Source organism: Trichosurus vulpecula, chromosome 4 (assembly GCF_011100635.1).
Source record: "Trichosurus vulpecula isolate mTriVul1 chromosome 4, mTriVul1.pri, whole genome shotgun sequence".
Taxonomy (NCBI): domain Eukaryota; kingdom Metazoa; phylum Chordata; class Mammalia; order Diprotodontia; family Phalangeridae; genus Trichosurus; species Trichosurus vulpecula.
The window spans coordinates 430,248,914-430,269,714 of NC_050576.1; the positions used below are offsets into that span (position 1 = coordinate 430,248,914).

Genomic DNA, 20,801 nt, shown 5'->3' on the forward strand with positions numbered 1-20,801 from the left:
ACCCCGAGGGGGCGGGTCTGAGGGGGCGGCCAATCAGCGGTCGCCCCGAGCCCGGATAGGGCGGGTCGACAGCCGGAAGTGAGGGCACGCAGGGCCGCGTGTTTAACCCGGAGGCGGGATCGGCGTCCTTCCGCACCGGCGGGAGGCCGTCGGTCCGGGGAGAGGAGATGGGTCATGGAGCCGGAAACCGGACCTCCGTCGGTTCCTCCATCCCGAGGACGCGGGCTGCCCCCGGCGCGGTGTGTCAGGAAGTTTCAGGGGGCGCCGGGGGTGGGCCGTGCGCCGATCTTTGGCGCCTTTGGGTTGGTAGGGGTCCTAGGCCTGGCAGGATGGCGGGCCGCGCATGCGCACACCCCTCCCGGAGGCCCCATCATAGTCCGGCATCCTGCGCTGGGGGGCGGGGCCTGGGAGAGTCCGCCCCAAATTGGGAGGTCTAGGCCTCGATCCCTCCCTCCATCGACAGTAATTAAGAACCTACTGTGTGCCAGAGTCAATTGTGTGGGGAAGCAGGGCTGCTGCGCTAGGGCTGGGGTTGGGTGTAAGGACCAAAGGGAGACAGTCCTGCCCCCGCGGAGCTTACCTTCTATCTGGGTTCTGGGGCCAGGACATATTTAAGTAAAGCAGGGAACCCCTGGGCCTCCCAGTACCCCAGGATAAAGTGAACTTCTGACCAGCCGGGCCACGCTGTACATTGCCCCTTCCAACCCATCCTGGCCACATTGGTCATTGCCCGCCCTGACCCAGCCCCCACTGGACATTATCCGTTCTGACCCAGGCAGGCCACCCAGGACATTGTGTGCCCTGACCCAGCCTGGCCCCACTGGACGTTTCCCACTGACCCAGCCAAGCTTGTCTCTGACATGCACTCGACCATCCATCTCCCACCTCTGCAGCAGCTCCTCCCCAGGCCCTCCATGTCTTGACCACTCTTCGAACCCTGTCAGTGGAAGCCCTTCTGGGGGCCCCCAGCTCCCTACAGACTGTCACCTGCTTCTGGGGGGTCATTTATGTTGGAGGTGCTGCTGCAAAGGTGGGAGGCGGGAGCCTACTATGTGCTCCAGACACTCTGCAATCCAGCCAAACAGGCTCCCTTGTTTCTCCCACCCGATAACTCCTTTCTTCTCTTCCTGTATTTGCACAAGCTGTGCCCCATGCCTGGAATGCCATCTCCTCTCTGTCCATCTCCTGGAATCCAAAGCTTAGCTCCTGCTACTTCCTACATGAAGCCTTTCTAAATTCCCCCCAGCTGTGAGCACTCCCCTCCTCCTTGCATTTTTGTTGCATAAGCTCATCCCCATATCGATCTAATTAATAATTATATTATGCTTACGAGAGACCACATGACGTAGTGGATAGGAAGCCGGTCTCAGAACCAGGAAGGCCTGGCTTCAGATCTACTCTCTGACTTTGGGCAGATCTCTTAAGATTGTAAACTGCAGAGGAGATGCCCACCTGTACTGGTGGAGAGTCTCCTCCTCCAGGGAGTTGCCCACCCAATCAATCAAATTTTTATTAAGGGGCTTTTTATGCACTAGATGCTGAGAGGATCTTAGCTGCTTAGAAGAGCTCGAACTCCCTTGGGAGGGCCAAGCTCGAAGACAAGGAGAGACCGCGCACACTCTCACTGAGGCACGGTTGCAACTCTTAAGTTGTCTGGGAGATGGAAGGAAGGAAGGGAGTTAGTCATGTAGATGTGTTAGACTCAAACCCAGGCCTCCCTGGTTCCAGTGCCACTAGAGGTGACACAGTGGATGGAGTGCTGACATTGGTCAGGAAGTCCTGAGTTTCAATCCAGCTTCAGACACTAGGGACCCTGAGTCTCTTAACCTTGGCGTGCAACAGTTTCCTCGTTTCTGTGAAATGGGGATAAGAGCACCAACCCATTTTCTTCCTCACTTTCTGGACAATCACCCAAGCAACCCATTGAGCCCTGATTTGTAGCCTTTATGAGGTACAAGTGTTTACACTGAAAATTTTACAATCAGCTCTTCCTGAGTTGCTCTGAGCTGCATTAGAATATCTTGTCTCACCACCACCCTGTGCATCACCCCCTGTAAGCATTTAGGGTGGTCGTCCTAAAATGTGGTTCCCCAGAACTTGGATGTGGCACTCCAAACAAAAGCTTAGGGTCAGCCTAGGGGTGAGTTCTCCCCCCGCAGGGAGGACAACACATGGGTGTGTGTCACTGGGTCACCTAAGCTGAGCCTCCCTGAGTTTGTGCTCTGCTGGTGCAGCCTTTGAGAGCTCACGGTCACTGCTAGGAGTGGATGAGGCCCTGGCGCCAACAATGGCATAGTCAGGCAACACTTTGAAGGTTGTATACAACACATCATTTGCTCCTCATAATGACTCTGTGAAGCAGGATTGGAAGCAAGAAGGGGGTGATGGGGACCATATCTAACATTGGGTCAGATTGTTTCTCTGCCAGGAATTGGGTGGCACTACCAGCCTACTGAGACTTATATGTAGTGGCTATTGTCAGGTCAAATTTGGAGAGTAACCATTATAGCCAAATGAATTCCTCAGTTTCCACCCTTTTGGTTGCTTGTCTCTAAACAAAGATGTCACAGGCTGAGAGAGAATGGGCCAGCTGGGAACTGGAAGGGACTTGAGAGGCCAATCTCTTGAAAGAGAAAAGTCAGGAGACGGGAGTGTGGAATATCTAGGCATCCAAGCATTTAGGTGGTCAGTAGCCCACTTAGTAGGGCCATGCAAATGGATCCCAACTAGGGGTTGAGCCCAGAGATGATCTTTAGCCATAGCAGGATGTGAGGGAGGAAGCAGGTGAGAAAGTGAGAGCAAGAGGAGAAAGGTGCAGCCTGTAAGAAATGGTGGGGATATGAGACAAAGCAGACAGGCTTCAAGCCAGTCCTGAACTGAGTGATGAGAGATGCATGTGCTTCTATGTGGAAGTGAGCAGGGCAACATGGACCACACTGTCAGTCCCTGGATCTAGAAATTGGCCCCCAGAAAGGAATTGAAAGAAGTGTGAGCTCGTGATGGGGACCAGGCTGCCAGAGCCCAGAGCTGAGCAATGGGTTGGCCCTCTCCTTTGTTCTTTGCTTTCAGGAAGGTGGCTCTGGCTCCCAGGTGCTCACTCTCTGATGACCTCATACCTGACCATTTCTCTGAACTGAGGTATAAAGGGAGTGCTTGCCTAGCAATTTTGTACAGCCACATGAGAAGTAGAATTGAGAAACCCTTCTTGGAGACCTTTCAGATCTTGTGTATAACAGGATTTCATGTTTGCTTCCCCAGCAGGAACCTGGGAAAGGCAACTTTCATAGGGAGAGGTTCCTTGATTCCTCACACCCCCAATCTCACCTTCCAAGAGAACTAGCTTAGCAGTGGTTGTTCACAGGAGGTGTCTTGAAAAAGGAAACTTCAGAAGTGAAGGATGTGGAGTGCATAAGAGGTCCAGACGTTCTGAGTGGTCCCCACCCCTCCCCCAAACAAGTCAAAATGATAGAAAAGGGAATAAGCAAGAGTATTCAAGTTCTATCAAAGTTGCCCTTGAAATAATCCTAAGCCAATCTGAGCATTTATACCAGCATGGAGAACCTTTTCTCTATCAAGGAGCAGAGCTGTAATTAGGAATTCTCATACTAGAGACAAGTACCAGAAAATGGGCCCTGGGAAAATGGTATAAAAATATCCCCAAATCAATTTCTGAAAGCAAATTCAAGTAAGGTAGGGTGGGGAGAGCTCACTTCTCAGGCCATAAACTGTTTGGGGCTAGGGGAGACTGAGACTGTGGGCTAGTACAAGGAATCTAGTAGGGAAGGAACAAGGTTGGGCTGGACCCCGGAAAGGGCCCCATACACAGAGAAATGTTGATAGCGACATTCTTCTTTGTGGTAACAGAACTAGAAACGAAGTAAATGCCCATTGATTGGGGGATGGCTAAATAAATTGTGGTGTGTGAATATTACCGACCTGTGGGAAATGACGAATTGGAATATAAAGAAGCCTGGAAAAACATGAAAAGCTGCAAAATTACAAAGAGTAAGAACAGATGTAAGAAGACACCTCCCTCAGTTATTTTCAGAGGACAGTATGGAATATTGCACACATTTCCAGAGTTTTTCCATATAATGACTGATGAATTTTTTTCCTCTTCCTCTTTTAAAAGTTTTGTCTTTGTTATATGGGAAGGCTCCCTGGGAGGGGAAAGGGAGGAAATTTAGGTGGTATGAAAACAAAAGATACCAGTCAGAATTTAGGTGTGTATTTTTTTTAAAGAAATTCACTCCCCCTCTGGCCCCTCAGGGTTATTTTTAGACCTTAAGGGGAGCTCTTGTGCCCCCCCCTTGCAGGTTGGGGTAGGAGAGCAATTCCTGAGCATGCACTACCCTGAGATCCTATGAAACCCCAGTAGGGACCACTCCTGTTCGTGACCACACTGCTCACTCAGTATTCCATGTTGGAAACCTAGATGTTACCTTTGACTTGATTCTTCTGCATTTTCTGTCCTTGGCAAGGATGGAGTGAGTGCTGGACCCTCGGAACCAGGAGGACCACTCTTCCAATCCCACCTGACACTGCCCTGCTGTGTGACTGAGACAGGTCATGTAACCTCATCAAAACTGTTTCTTGATCTAGAAAATAGGGAAAGTAAACCATACACTTAAACCACAGGGCTGCTGTAAAGCCCGATGGGATTAATCTGTGTGTAGCCTTCACAAATATTAAAGTGCAGTGTACATGTCAGTTATTATCTGTTCAGTTGCCAAGGCCTTCCAATTTTACCTTCACATTATCTTGTCCATCTCTGGTATCAAACTCAAATAGAAAAGGATCCCTGAAGACCATGTATTGACTTAGGAAAGTACAAATTAATATCATCGATGTATTTTTATTTTGTTAAACATTCCCCAACGACATTTTAATTTGGTTTGAGTAGGAGCTTTGTGGGCTGTGAATTCGATGCCTGTGTACATCATCTGTAATGTGCAGACCCTCTAACCTCTCTCCACTGACCCCTTCATCTGGACTCTTTCTGTCTCCACTATGTCCTCCCTCTAATCATTTTTTTCACCTCTTCCAGACTATTCTTAGATCTGTTAGTCATGCCATTCCTAGTGAGCAGAACCAGGAGAACATTGTACACGGAAACAGCCATATTGTGTGATGACTGACTTTGATAGACTTAGCTCTTCTCAACAACGCAAGGTTCTAAGACAGCTCCAAAAGACTCATGATAGAAACTGCATCCATATCCACAGAAAGAACTCTGGAGTCTGAATGCAGATGGAAGTAGACTATTTGCTCTCCTTTTCTTTGTTGTTTTTTTTCTTCTTTCTTGTGGCCCTTCCCGTTAGTTTTAATTCTTTACATCATGACTAATGTGAAAATGTTTAATATGATGTATATGTGGAGACTGTCAGATTGCACACGGTCTTGGGGAGGAGAGGGAGGGGAAGAAAATTTAAAACTCAATCTTATGGAAGTGAATGTTGAAAACTAAAAGTAAACAATTATTTTAAAAAAAAAGATTTACTTCCAATCCATTCAATCAATGGGAAAAGCGCCTGTGTGTTCACCCTGACTGCAGGCAGACAAAGAGGTTCCAGGTCAGGATGAGGAGGTCGTAATCTCACCTCCCAGAATCGTGTGGATATGAATTGATCAGGAGCGCTTTATCCAAGTCTTCTGGTCAGGATGATGAGTAACAGGCTTGACATATTCCAAATTCATTAGCATAGGTTGTCAAGACTGGGAACTGCAGAGTGCACCAAGCTTTTCTCTATCCTTCACTCCTCACATCAGCCTCCTCTTTCCCTGCTACTGTTGTGGTTGAGGGGTGCTGGGAACGGGAACCACATGTTGAGGTCTAGGGGTGCTGGGAACCCCAAAATTGAAGGGCAAATGACGAGGGTCCTACCTCAAATGAATTCAACCCAAGCCTTCTTTCAATCAGAGACACGGTTTATTAAAACACTGGTTGGGGTGGGCAAGAGTTTAAGAATCTGAGCTATTTGTGATGCTTGTATTGTGAAGAGGGACAGACTGTTAAGGAATCTGAGCAGTTGTATTGCTAATGCAAGCAGGCCAGATTCTTAAGGAATGTGAGCCCTTTAGTGGAGGCAAGATGGACCTTTTATCCAGAAGATCATGGAAAGATCTGAATGTGATCTAGGAGTGGCCAAGTAGTCTGGGGTGACTGGAAGCTAGCAGAAGGGGTCTAGATGGAATTAAGGAGTGGGCCATGTGGGAAAGTCCAGGGCCTTTGAGGGGTCCTTTATTAGTGAGGGCCCCATCAGTACCTCTCTGATACTTCAGGGCTCTGTGTTGTCTGCCGTATCTCTCCCACCCCCACATTCCATCACCAACGTGTCAAACCCCCGGTGACTTGGTAGATTCTTTTCCAGCTGTGGCTGGACATCAGTCACTGCACCTGGTGGTTCCAGCCTCTTCAAACTCGAAGGCTTTGCAGTTCAGTAGGACCTTCCAGAGCCTCTGTGTCACTGATGTGACCTTCAGGACTCCATGTCACCTTCAAGCCCTGATGAAGCATCAAGGTCGGTTAGTAGGTGCAATGGATAGCATGCTGGACCTCAAATCAGGACGACGGGAATTCATATCTTCCTTCAAACACTTACTAGCTTCATGATCCCTCTCTGGACCTCAGTTTCCTCATCTGAGAAAGGAGGGTGGTGAGGGCATCTCCCTCCCAGGGTTGTTGTGAGGCTCGAGTGAGATAACGTGTGAAGTTTTGTGCAAGCCTTAGTGGGCTATATTAACGTCAGTAGAGGGAGGGCTTTCCACACTGGGAATGTGCCTGAGAAGCCAATGAAAAAGCAGCAGCTCGTGGCATCTGATTGAGGAATGTCTGAAACCACCAGGGCAGGAAAATGCTGGGATGTTATTGTCACAGGAGGAATGGCGGATGGAAGCCATCCAGAGAAATGCGGGAGGCCTGCACTGTCTCCAGGGCAGGGAGTGTTTGGGCTTTGTCTCTGTGTGCCCCAGTGCACTTCGTCATGCCCTTGGCACCTCATCAGCTATAATGCTTGTTGATTAGATGGTCCATATACACGGCGACTATTGTAACGTACACAAAAACAACTCAGCTTAATTGCAGTGGTCTGCCTTTTTTTCTGGAGGGGAGGCGACAGGGAGGCTATTTTCTTGGTTGAAAGGTAGAGGACAGAGGGGGAGTGGGATGGGGTAGGCAGGGCAAAGAATTACTTGTCAGTCTGATTTACCTAATTGTTGCTCTTTGTTACAAGTGATGGTTTAATGGAGATGGTGTCCTGCTTTGAGAAAATAATTAAAAAAGACATCAAGAAAACTTTGTATATATAAAAAGCCAAGAGCCACAGGTCCGGTATTTGCATAAATGCCACATTTATTTCTTAACTGAACAATGCCTTGAGTGTACACAAACAGTTTAAGACCCTATATTCCAACACTCATAGTTTAAGACATCAATAAAACTAGACTCATTACTTGAGTATTGTTATTATACAGTGGTGCCCACAGCAATCACATATATACAAAGCAAGAGAAATGGTCTCCCAGCACTTGGGGGATGGCATCACAGGAAGAACTCATGTGGACAAACTAATTCATGGAAGCACAGGCAAAAAAAAAAATCCAAAGGAACCACACCTCCCTTCAGTTTTAAAGTAAAGCCTCTCAGCAAATGACACCTCCTGAAGAAAGATAGTTTCCTTCCCTAGCCTAGCGGTACACAGATTGAGAGAGAGAGAGAGAGTGCAGGAGTACAAGAGATGGGTTGACCATTGCTTTCTCTTGGCTTGATAGCATCCCAGCCTTCAACATGGCAGTCATTAGGACAGGTCAGGAGGGCCTCAGAGGGCTTCTCAGCAACTTGTTTGGGCTTAGTGGCCACTTTAGAAAGTATCACCCTGAAGGTGTCGCAGGACATGGTAGGCCCTGAAGAATTCTGATTTCATCTTTTGTGTAAGCACCCAGGTAATGGTTCTAGCAGTTAGGTCTCTACCAAAAACATCGTTACATGATGATGGGCTCTTCCTATGAAGAGCTTGGAATCGATGAGCTATTGACAGACATCTCATGCATGGTCATAGAGACCAGTCAAACAGAGTGGGAAGACACCAAAGAGTGTTTTCTATTGTTCATCTCCCATGGAATTCTATTTGGTCTCAGTCTGGTCTAAAGTCATGGCCAATTTGTATAAAAGAACTTACTTTTGTGGTGGCAGTCATCTCAAGGAAACACTGTTACTCTTTTGAGAAAAAGTTATGTTTTTCCTTCCCTAGTCAGTGCTATCTCATAGTTACATGAGGTTGGGTCTGCCTTGCCTTGGCCCTATGTGGTAGGAAACACTGTTACTCTTTTCAGAAAAAGTGATTTTTTTCCCCAAATCAGGTCTATCTCACGGCTACATGAGGTTGGGTCTGCCTTGCCTTAACCCTATGTGGTGAGAGGTGCTAGAGAATTAATCATTAATTCTCACTTAAAATCATTCTTGATGGTGAAAGGTTATCCTTGTAAATAGATTGCTGCTAGATTATGAGCATTGTTAAAACAATTTCAAAATGTGTCATGTTTATGGTTTATAAATTCTTCCTCATCTTCATCTCTTCAACAATCGCTAGGATTTCTTTGCTACTATTTAAAGAAAAAAATCTATCTGGCAGCTGATTCCTGGACCCTACCAATAATAGTACCAGGACTATCATTTTGCAGTTGGGGAAAAATGTTGTGGGTTACACCAAGGCAAATGAGTTTCAGAATCCTAATCATTCCCATTCTGGAATCAGACCTTGGAGGGAATTATCATAAGTAGAGGTCTACCTAATTGTTGGATTTCAGATCTTTTGATATTTTGTAAGAAATTCACACAAACCCCCAAAAAGTCTACTGCATTTCTTTTCTGATCCCCCTCACCCTGTCCCCCAACCATCCCTCCCCCAAATAACTGTGCTCTGCAGGTTGGCTGGCCTCAGGCACAGGTGTCCTTCACTGATTGGGAGGGAGGAGGAAGAGCATTCCTAGACCATGTTCTTCAGGATGGCTGACCTGACAACATGGCCCTTAACAGCTTTGAAGGCTGTCCGTCACCTTCCCCTAAAGGAGATCCCTTCCTCCTTGGAAATCTTGGGCTCTGGGAGGCTTCAATGCTCATATTACCTTTAGTTGTTATTTCTTACCTTTCCAAGAATAATCTGGAAAACAACAGTAGGCACTTGCAGAAGATGTCTTTCCACTCAGTCAGAACATCTTACTTCACTAGGGGAAGATCTTTTCATTAGGTTTGAATGGAGACAAAGGCAAAGCAACATTTCACAAAAGACCCTTGATTCCAATTCAGAATTGAGAAGTGTTAATTTCCAAAGGAAGCATCTAGCTCTAGGGCTGTCATCAAGATGGTTTGACATGCAGCCTGTGCTACCAAGGGACGTACTTCCAGCTCTTTGTGGGTATCTTTTAGAGGGTAGGGATTCATACGGCTTTTTGTCTATGTGTTACATTTTCTATTCTAGTCATCAGGTTGTCATGAAATACATAAACGTCTCTGTCATAATTCTAGCTTCAAATCATATTTTTGGGGGCTGACATTTGTTCAAAATTTAGTGTCTTGAAAGAACTTGGATCTTCTCTCCTATATTTGTCTCTTGTGAAACACACTGGGGGAATGGAATAACTTTTAAAGGGAAAGTCTTAGAAATAGAGTCTTCTCTTAGTCATGCCATGCTAAAAGGTCAAGGGGCACCATATGTGTTTTTGGAGGTAGAACAAAAAAAACTCCATTCCTATAGCTTGTAAAAAGACAAAGGGCATCTTTTACAATTTTGCTTGGAAGGTGGGTGGTTTAAATGGTTGTTAACTTGTAATGTAGATTTGACTATGGATGGTGACCATGCTAGGACAAAAATGGGCGTGGGGGTGGGTGAGGAAGACCACGAGGAAGAACCAGTACTAACCAGTTGGGAAATATGACACTACTCACATTGACTTGGGGCCTGAGAGACAGAACAAAGTCTCATTGAAACAGAATGATGCCCTGGCCTGAATATTTGTCCTAACAACAATTAGAAAGAAAAGGGACAAGGAAGGAATCAACTAAGAAACCATCCACTAGAGAGTAGAATTTTTGAGTTATTGCAATATCTAACTATTGCCAGAAGTGGGGCAAAACTGAGCACAACTGTGAAATCTTGGCCCTGGGATTGAACAACATTGGGAGGAGGGTAGTTGGAGGAAAAGGAATCTAGAGCTTTTAGTGAGCCTGCTGAAGTTTCTGGAGGTTGGCTTTCTAGGTTATTATGGGTCCATCTTCTCTCTTATCCAAAGACAAATGTATAAATAGCTCAGTTTGGGAATCATAACATATTCACTACAACCAAGAAGATGAGAAAAGGGAAGTGAGAAGCCAGGGTATACACATGAAGATGAGCTATGATTTGGTCTAGTCCTGTGGGTACTCAGCTAAAGGTCACAGATACCTCTCTGGGCAATTGCTGTTCTGAAAGGGGACTGAATGGAGGGGTCTAGTTAAAGCTCCCATGATTGGAGAACATACCAAGTGATGCTCCAAACAATAGATAGTCTAAAAACATTCATCTTTGGAGCTTAATTTAACTGTAAAGTTTGAAACATAACTATTAGCTGAGCAGAGCCTGAACTCAAAGGTATCATTGATAAGAACTGGTTCCAAGGGAACTTCTTGTTCAGTCGATGTGGTTTGGCTAGCCATGGGATTCTAGGGTTCTTTGGTTAGCCAGACTCTTTGGGCCAGATCAACAAGTTGGGGATTCACAGGAGCATGAAATTAAAATTTATGTTATCAGGGGCAGAGGACAAAAAGAAATTCTTTTTACATAGAAAAATAAAAATCAATCACCATCCCACCCACTACCACCTCATCAATCAGTCATTCTCTCATCAAATTCACACAGCCTTCTCACTAGATGGGAGAAGGATAAAACCCTGGCCAAAATAGGTAATGAGACTGAGCCCTGTGCTTCAAGACAACAACGCTGAGTTCATGGGCTGAGTGTCTAGAGAATTTAGAGGGAATTGATGATTTAGTGAGATAGCCCATTATTCTGGAAGGAGCCTTGACCCTCTACCCTGAATTGTAGCATCTGTACCCTGGTATGCTTCCTAGTTCTAAACTAGCCAAGTGACCTCACACTCGGGAGCTCAAATTAGAATCCTATTGGTCACAAAGAGCAGACATACGGAAAGGACAGGCTATGGCTCCTTGGTTCCACTATTAGTGTATTGCTGGATCCTTCCCTGCCATTTTCTTTCCACTTGACTGTATAGTCTCTCTGCAAGGGTCTCTTACAAGTCTCCTGAGCTAGAGGTGGAGAGAATGGTCAAGAGTTGACTCTTCCAGATAACACAGGGCACAGTTCAGTATAACCCAGTTTGGCTGCATTGGTATAGTTTCTTATTTGAATGTAGTAGGTAGGGGAGCCTAGAGAGGACATCTGGGCCCTTTCTATATTACTGCCAGGTGGATGCTACTTTGTAGACTGGCTGCCTCACTCTGGGACCTTCTTTCCATATCTGTTCACCCCCATTTCTCTGGCATTACAGCTTCGGCTTCAGAAATGTCAATTCAACAAACATTTATTGTACACCCAGCGTATGCAAGGCACACTCTGCCTACCTGGTCATACCTTATGGGGCAGAAATAGTGATGAAAAGGATGAATTCATATTTCCCAGGTAAGGAACAACTATCTCCCATCCAATACACTGGTTGGGCTTCAGGAAATAAGGAAAGGGATTCATTTTTCCTCCTTGTGGCCCCCAAACCAGTCATGCTGTACACACACTTAAACCCACATACAAGGGAAAGGCAAAACCATTTGAAAAAGTGCTTTGTCTCTGAGAAGCCACTCAGGTACAGGGATGCATGGAAATCTGTGTGCTAAACATGGGGCATCATGGTGCTGGGTGTGTAGGCAGAATGTCCCAGCTTCCTCTGCACTTTGGTTTGGGTTCGGCTCTGGGGAGAGGGAGGAAGGGAAAGATCCTGGAGAGGATGAATGAATGTCCAATACGCTGGCAGACCTGCTGAGCATGCCCGCCCCGCCCCGCCCCCATCACCCCAGCCAGCTGCAATGTCTGCCTATACACCCCAGCACAGCTGGGACTCCCCTGAACTCTATAGAATTTTTGGAAGGGAATGAAAATGATGTTCTCTGATGGTTGTTCATTTCCCAGAGCTCTCTCTACTTAGGGCTGACCTGCCTCAGTGAGGACTGCTGCTCAATATTTTCTGGAGCACCATAGACCAAAAAATGAAAACTGGAATCAACTCAAATCAGTGGCCATAGGGGAAGGCATTAGAAATGAATGCTTCATAAATATGATAACCAGGGCTTAGGGTTAGGGTTAGGCAGGGATTGGTAGAGCCAAATCTTAAAACCTTGCCAATTCATGGTATTTTAATAATGGATCTATCCATCCTTTAAAAGAAGATCTGATTGGCAGCAGAAGCACCTGACTTGAAACCTTTGACCTTTTGAACACGCTCCAACTCTCTCTACCAAGAGCTTGCTCAACCTAGAAGTAAAACAGTGGTAGCTTCTGCTAATGAGCAGTATAGCCTGTGGGGACAATGGGGTCACCTGACAAAGGGAGGATCAGAAGATCTTGTGCACAAGACAATGGTCAGGCCAGGACGTGGCAGTTTAGCGGCTACCATGAAAAACGAAGGTGAAGACTGTTGGCAGGCTGGCGGAAGAGCAGGTGGTCAGGGCCGTCAATGACGTGACTGATCCAAGGTTAGGGACCATGGGGGTGGGGAAGATTGGAAGGTTGGGAAGGACCCTCCTACTGGACCCGATGCAGTTGGCAAAGAGACGACTTAGTGGAAGATGGTCATTTAGATTCTCATCTGGGCTGTTCTCCTTCGAGAGAGTTTGGATCTGTTTCAAAAGCCAAGGAGGAAACTTAAGTCAGTCAGTGGATTGTGAAAAGGAAACAGGAATTAAGACAGGGATATTTTAATGTAGTGGATAGAGAGCTGGCCTGGGAGTTTGGAAAACCTGTGTCCAAATGCTGCCTCTGATCTGACACGTCCTAGCTGAGGGACACTGGGCAAGGCAGTTATCCTCTAAGGACCCCCAAGAACAGAAGGTACAGGGTGGGTGATAAGCTGCATTGGATGAGAGGGTTTCTTCTCTGAAAGTGCCCTATACCAATGAGATTAGAAGTCTGGTTTTCTAACGTGTATATGTAATATATATATATATACAACATATACATATACAGATATACTAGCTGAGTGACCATAGGAAATTCTCTTAACCTCTGTTTGCCTCGCTTTTCTAATCCATAAAGTGGATATAACTATAGCACCTACCTCTCAGACTCGTAAAGCTCAAAAGAGATGATATATGTAAAACACCTTGTAGACTTTAAAGTGCTATATAAACGCTAACTATTATTATATGCAAATACACACACATATGACTTGATTTCAGTGATGGGGGCCCTTGGTATACACATACGGATGGAGCCCGTAGATTTGGGAAATGATTTGAGAATCACAATGCAATTACACCTTCCTCTACATGATGAATGACAAAGCATTTATTTAGGATCATAGATCTGGAGCTTTAAGGGACCTTGAGCTGGCTGCATCCAGTCCCTTCATTTTGCACCTGAGGAAGCTGAGGCAGAGGTTAAGTGACTTGTCCAGGGTCACAGAGTTAGTAAGTCTGAGACCGGATTTGAACTCGTCTTCCTGACTCGAGGTCCAGCACTCTTTACACTCTCCCACGTTTCCCCTGCGCTATCTTGGCGTGTTCCGTTCTCTGAATCATTCCGCCTGCTTCAAAGCACACTGATGCGTCCCCTCCAACCCCAGCAGCAATTCTAACTAGACTCGGCTCTTAGCTCCCCAGCTCCCTTTTTCTCTTCTCCCCACCCGTGGCCATCCACGGGGGGCTCCGCCCCCGTTCCCACCTCTTCCAATGGGTGAGTTCTTCCCCAGAGCCACCAGCTGGGGACTTGCAGCATCCCCCAGCTTCTCTGTCCCCGCAAAGCCATGCTCTCTTCTAGCCTAGCTTCCGGAGCCACGCTCTCATCCCGCAGAATCTCCTCGCCGGCTCCTAGCTTCCTTTTACGCATTGTCTCCCACCTCTGGAGTGGAAGCACTTTGTAAACAGTGACCATCTTCCCTCAGCCCTTAGCCCATTGCTCAACACAAAGTACGCTTAATAAATGCCTCATCTAGTCGAATCTACACATTCTCATTGTGGCATTTCCCCAGCAGCCTCTCAGGAGCAGGAACTCATGGAACGTCCACACTGGAAAGGCCCTGCGGGCCACCCCTGAAAGGCTTTCCGATATTACTGTACCGGGCAAGGGGCCTTCTAGCCCAAGCTTGCCTCAACGCTGTGTTACCCGTTCCTTGCCCCGCAACAGAAGATTAGGGAACTCTCCAGATGCTAGTGATGGTCAGAACAATTCACTTAGAGCTTGGAGAGGCTGCTGGGGATGGAGGTAAAAGACTGCCTGGCTGGCAGTCAGGAAAGCCTGGGTTTCGGGTCTGCCTCCGGCACACTAGCTGTGACCGTGAGCAGACCGCTCGGTTTAGTGCCCAGGGCGACTTGGATGGAAGTGACAGGATTGCTGCTCTGTAGTGGTGGAGGGGGGCTGCTAGAGGGCGCCATAGTGCACAGCGCTGGGCCAGAGTCAGAAGTCAGCGTCATCTTCCTGAGGTCAAATCTAGCCTCAGACTCTTACTAGCTGTAGGACCCTGGGCAAGTCACTTCACCCTGTTTGCCTTAGTTTCCTCACCTGGAAAATGAGCTGGAGAAGGAAATGGCAAGCCACTCCAGTATCTTTGCCAGGAAACCCCAAATGGTGTCATAAAGAGACATGACTGAACAAGTGGTGGAGGGAGTTTTCATACAAGGAGTTTTCCATATTAAAAATTTTTTAAACAGATTCCTTCTTCCCTTATTAGTGCTTTATAGCTAAAAAATCACACACACACACACACACACACACACACACCCCTACCTTATGGTTCCAGCCAAGAGAGGGTTGAATGCATACAGCCAGTCATGCATGTCCTTGTCACTGTTTGCCTGCAGAAGGATGCCTCGATGCTCAGTGCAGACAGCAAACGTGTTGGGAGTCTAGAATGGAAGAGAATCCGATGGAGATTAGGGCAGCATTGCCAGGGCGTTGTCCTCACAAGGTCAAGAAAATGCAATAGCAAGGGAAGGAGGAAATGCAAAGATCCCATTTCAAGCTTGCCCTTATGTTGCTATGATGGTGGTGCTTCTATGGGCTCCTTGTGCACGGAGTATCCAGAATGGCAGACTTTGAGGTCCAAGCCACAGTGCTGAGCTCCAGGCTTCAGAAAACAACTGGCTTAGAGCCAAGGGGTGTGTGATCAATGCACAGTAGGCAAAGGGTAGGAGTTCTTAGTCTTTTCTGTGTCATGTACCTCTCTGGAAGGCTGGTGAATCCTAGAGACCCCTTCTGAGAAGAGTGTTTTTAAATGCATAAAATAAGATACATAGTATTACAAAGGAAACTGGTAATATTGAAATACTATTATCTATCTATCTGTCTCTATCTATTCATCCACCCATCTATCTATATCTATCTATCTATCTATCTATCTATCTATCTATCTATCTATCTATCTATCTACTTACCTATCTATTTAAAAATCAAGCTCATAGAGCCCAGGGTAAGTACTCCTGGGATAGGGAGTTACCTTCCACTGCAGTACCCTCACCAGTCCTGGCCTATCCCAGAGCACAATCTATATCCATCATGGATCTCCTGACTTTTGGCCTTTCCATAGCTCTCCAAAAAACCTTTTTTCCATTGGCATGGTTTGATTTAAGATCACTTGCCTCATACTTAGTGCTAAGATACAGAAGTGGGTAGGGAGGAGAATGTAGCCTCCTCATACTAAGAATCAGTCCAAAGCAGGGTCATTTGATGGCCCAGAGGACCCATCCACTCTTGGGTCCAATCACTCCTCTACCCTTCTTGGCTGATGGCAAAGGATACCATGGAGTCTCTTGGCACCATGGGGGGAATGTCTAACACTGAGTTCACAGATATACAGAATCTCAGAGCTAGAAGAGACCCCAGAGACCTTCTAGTCTAACCCATATGTGGAAGAGACTCCCTTCTATGTCATGCCCAAGGAGGGGCCATCCAACCTTTGCCTGCTCCTTCTCTCCCGAGGCTGCCCATTTTTCTCTTGGACAGTCCTGACTAATAGCGAGGTTCTCCTTAGTCTGAATTTGCCCCCTCAAACTTTCCACTCATTACTCCTAGTTCTGCTTTCTGGGGCCATGAAGATGTCTGTGGTGTTTGGGGATGTAAGATGCCATGTGTAGTGAGGAGGCTCTTGGGGATGGGGCGATCAATGAGTGTGAAACATCAGGAATGTTTGGTTCCTCATGCCATGAATCTTCCACTTCCAGAGATGCCCAGTCCCAGGCACCGCAAGCCCTCAACTTCTCATCTTTGCTTCAGGAACAAAATTCCTCCTCCCATATTAGAGACACAGCTGAGCAGGTAACAGGGGCAGCGATTTTCCGTGGCATTGATGAATTCCCAATTTTTCAACCCCATGCTCTCCTCCAAAGGTGGTTCTTGGTTTCCTTTAAGCTGAGTGAGGAGCAGACCTATTTGCAAATGTGGGGAAAGCCAGGAATGTGCTGTGTGGGAAGCTGCTAGTGAATGATACCCTGGCCAACAAGTTGGGGGGTGGGGTGGGAGAGAGAAAAATTGGGCTAGGGAGCCACCTGGATTGGGGAAGGAACCCCAGAAGGACTTTGTGGAGCTCAAACATGTCTCCCCTACATATTCCCTTCATTCTTCTCTTGCCAAATTGGCCTATTCACTCTTTCCAAAGTCACATATTCTTTCCCATCCTTATGCATTTAAAAAAGTACCTAGACCATAGGTCAAGAAGACCCTTCACAGAATCATGGACTTTCAGGGTTTGAAGGGACCTCTGTAGGCATTCAATCTCACCTGTACCAGAAAGGAATCTCTACTAAAACATGGCCAATAAGTGGTCATGTGGCCTCTGCTTGAAGGTCTCCAAGGAGGGGGATCCCACCACCTATCCAGGCTATTCCACATCAGAACCACTTTCACTGTTAGAAACAGGGTATTATGGAAGAAAGGATTTTGACCTGGAGTCAGACAGGCTGAGTTTTGGCCCTGACTCTACCAGTAACTAGCCAGGTGATGTTAGGCAAGTCTCCTTTCTTCTTTACACCTCAGCATCATCATCTTTGGACTGGAGTAGGTGCATTGCATGAGCCAGGCTTTCCAACTCCAACGTGCTCTGCTGGTGAGGTTCTGTGCTCTTTGTTCCCAGCACCCCACTACTCCTCCCAGACCAGTTACCTTGAGCATGGCCTGCTGGTCCTCACTGTATTCCACCTGGGCAGTGGAGAGGTTGAGAATGAACCTCTCCACAGAGTCCTTGTCACTGTTGTACATGTAAGCGTAGGGGCGCCTCACCACCACAAAGCGCTTGGCCCAACCCGTTGTCTTGGGTTCCAGAAAGTGTAGGTAGCCCTTCTTGGAGACAATAGGGCTGGAGAAAAGGGAAAAGAAAAGGTTTTACTTCTTGGGGAGTTGTGGAAGATGCATTGGCCTGGAGAGATTCCACCCATCATTTCCCTATTCCCGAGGACTCATTCCCAAGTTTCCCAGGACCTTGAATCTCTCCAGATTCACGGGCAGGAAACCAGCCATCCCAATGTTCCTAGCTCTGCTACTGACTAATTGTGTGATCTCTACCAGGCCCAGAGCCTGGAAAAACTGAGGTTGGGCCTCAAGGAGAGACGTTCAGAGCAGAGTAACATGCTTTGAGGGAGCTGAAAATATGATCCATGTCTTGGAAGCTTCCTCCTCTGCCCAGAGGTGCTCCATGGGTATGGAGCTGGCAAGAAATCAAGAAACCAGATTTTTATGGGTAAATTTTTGAAAAATATTACATTTTCTGAAAAGCTCTTATCACTTTCTCCCTCTGACCCACCCTGTGTACCGTCTGACCTTCACCCATCGTGTCTAGAATAGTCTGGGGAGGCCTCATGTCATGATGCTCTGACCCACCCAGGGCACCATCTGACCTTCACCTATCATGTCTAGAATAGTCTGGGGAGGCCTCATGTCATGATGCTCTGACCCACCCAGGGCACCGTCTGACCTTTACCCATCCTGTCTGGAAGAGTCTGGAGAGGCCTCATGTCATCATGCTCTGATCCATCCAGGGTACCGTGCCACCTTCACCCATCTAGAAGAGTCTGGGGAGGCCTCAGCAACTCAGTTGCCTTTTGGGACCATGTACCCAACTTGAAAGCTCTACCTGGAATTGTGCTCAATGCCTACTGGGTTTCAGCACTTATATTTGGGGTGGAGCAGGGGCATGGAATCTCCTCTAACACAGTCTGAACAGGTCCATCCCTTTTACTCCTGCCTCCCTTCACACAGCAGAGGTGTGAGACCCAGCCTCCATACCTGACCCGGATCTCTTGTATGTCAGGCACCAACAAACGCTGGGGTTCCTTCTCTGCTTCTGGCCCACTGGCAGGAGAGGGAGATTTCTTCTGCTCTCCCTCCAGCACCGGTTCCAGTTCAGGGCTGGCTGGTCGGGAGCAGGGCGGAGGGTTCCTTAGAGAAAAAACAAAGAATATTTCATTAGACAAAAGCCTGCATGACCTGGAGTCAGGATGGACTTGGGTTAAAATCCTATCTTTGTAACTTACTCTCTCTCTCTCTCTGTAAATATATACATACAAATATACACACAAATATACATAAATACACACATGCATATATATATATATATATATATATATATATATATATACATAAATACACACATATATGCTAGCTATGAACCTGTGTCCTCATCTATAAAACAGGGGGAAAGTATCTGGGCCTGACTTCCTCACAGAGTCGTCATGAGCATCAGAAGAGATCAAGAATATCTTGCAGGTATAAAGCATTGCACACAGTGGACAGAGCTGGCTTTGGAGTCAGGGAGGCCTGGGCTCCAGTCTCATCTCTGATTCAGACTAGGCAGCTAGATGGAACAGGGCAAGAGTGCTGGATTCCGAGTCAGGAAGACCTAGGGGTGAGTTCTGCCCCAGATACCTAGTTCCTGGGTGACCCTGGGCAAGTCTTTTATTTTCTCGCTTTTCTCCTCTTTAAATTCTCGGGTTGGATCCAGCATGATTGGGCGATGCTGCCCCAAGTCCAGATATGCCATGCATCCATGACCTGCTTCTCAGGTCACCGGGTGTTTCTTGCTTTGGCTGCCCCCTCAGGTCTCGGTCACTGGGCTTACCTCAGGTCTGCGGCAGCGTACCGGCCTTCAACCAGGGATGGGCAGGTAGAAGATGGAGTGAGAGTAGCTGCACTAAGGGGAGACATGGAAGGATCTCGCAGTAAAGTCACCGACATCTCTGACAGCTGCAGGGGAGAAGGAAGGAGAGACGTGTACTTTTTCCAGGCTTGGGAGCACCGGCTGCTCTCAGAACCAGAGAACAAGCCCAGAGGACAGAGTTGTGAATGACCCACTCCTTCTCCTTTGTTCAGCCCAATGAACAAGGATTTCCAAACAAGCTCTAATCAAAGGCCTTTAGACCACTGCTGACCCTTCACGACTAACATTCAGGCCCTGTGTCCTCAGCAGGCAGGTACAAAAAGAGCTGGAGAAGGACATGGTAAACCACTCCAGTATCTCTGCCAAGAAAACTCCAAATGGGGTCAGGTAGAGTCGGACATGACTGAAAACACTGAACAACACACTTACTAGCTGTGTGACCCTGGGCAAGTCATTTACCCATTCCTCAACTGTAAAATGAGCGGGAGAAGGAAATGGCAAACCGCTCCAGTGTCTCTGCCAAGAAAACCCCAAAATGGGGCCATGGAGAGTCAGACATGATTAAAACGACTAAACAATAGCAGCGACAAACACATTTTTTTGTTGAAAACCCTGAGTCTTAGGAATTATTGTTGGAATCACGTCTCACATTTTTCCTCTAAAAATGTAATCATGGTGCATTCCCCAGCAGAACTGGAAGACCTTCATAGGCATCTTTCCTCGATTTTCCTGGCAGTAGACCCATGGGGGCCCCTGTGAGAGTCCTGCTCCTATGGGCTCGCACAATGAAGTGGATTGTTTTCTCATCCAATCCAGGCCCTGATTATGCCTTCATTTGCCAAAAGAGCCCTTTACTTCGGGATAACATAAATGAGCAATGGGACAGCAGGGCTGAGGCACAATTGGTTTTTTGCTACCTCTATCTGAGCACTTAGTAAATGCTAATTGGATTGGAAATTGAAGTGGAACCTCAACCAGTGACCTTATGCTAAATTCCTGGCAGTTCTGACAGGCAGAGGGGCAAGGGAGAGATTATACTGCCAATAATTCCTGCGCTGCATATTCATCCAGAATGAACAGGGCAATTTCTTGGGTAGACAGAGCCCAGGCTGCTAATGATCTTTACGATATGACGCAGTTTCAAAATGCTGAAGAATTTCACCCCATGTTACTTGTATGCATTGATTAGCACTTGAGAACTGTGGCAGAATATTTCTGTATTTTACAGGCTGTATTTATGACCAGTTTTTGACCGATTGCTATCAGAAGCTACCTTCAGCAGGGGTGGATCACATAGATAAGGTAGGCAGCTCCTGGCTTGATGGGATTTGAGAGGGGCCAAGATGCTTTAATCAGGTAAAAATGCCACTTTCATTTGCTCACTGTAGCCCAGAAGTGACATTGGCTTCTGAAATATCATGTCAGTGTCACAACCCAAGCTCCAGCAGGTTCTATTC

At 47.0% G+C, this 20,801-nt stretch overlaps 1 protein-coding gene across 1 annotated transcript in view; it reads right to left on the minus strand.

Annotated features, from left to right (window-relative positions):
• Positions 1-7,326: 7,326 nt before the first annotated feature.
• KIF1A (kinesin family member 1A) overlaps positions 7,327-20,801 on the minus strand; it is a 191,989-nt gene continuing 178,514 nt past the window's right edge. The window contains exons 46-50 of the mRNA XM_036755422.1: positions 19,306-19,430; positions 18,474-18,626; positions 17,355-17,547; positions 14,985-15,103; positions 7,327-12,880 (exon numbers count right to left, since the gene is read on the minus strand). Coding sequence (XP_036611317.1) covers positions 12,838-12,880; positions 14,985-15,103; positions 17,355-17,547; positions 18,474-18,626; positions 19,306-19,430 — 633 coding nt within the window. The 3' untranslated portion in view covers positions 7,327-12,837. The remainder of the gene's footprint in view (positions 12,881-14,984; positions 15,104-17,354; positions 17,548-18,473; positions 18,627-19,305; positions 19,431-20,801) is intronic.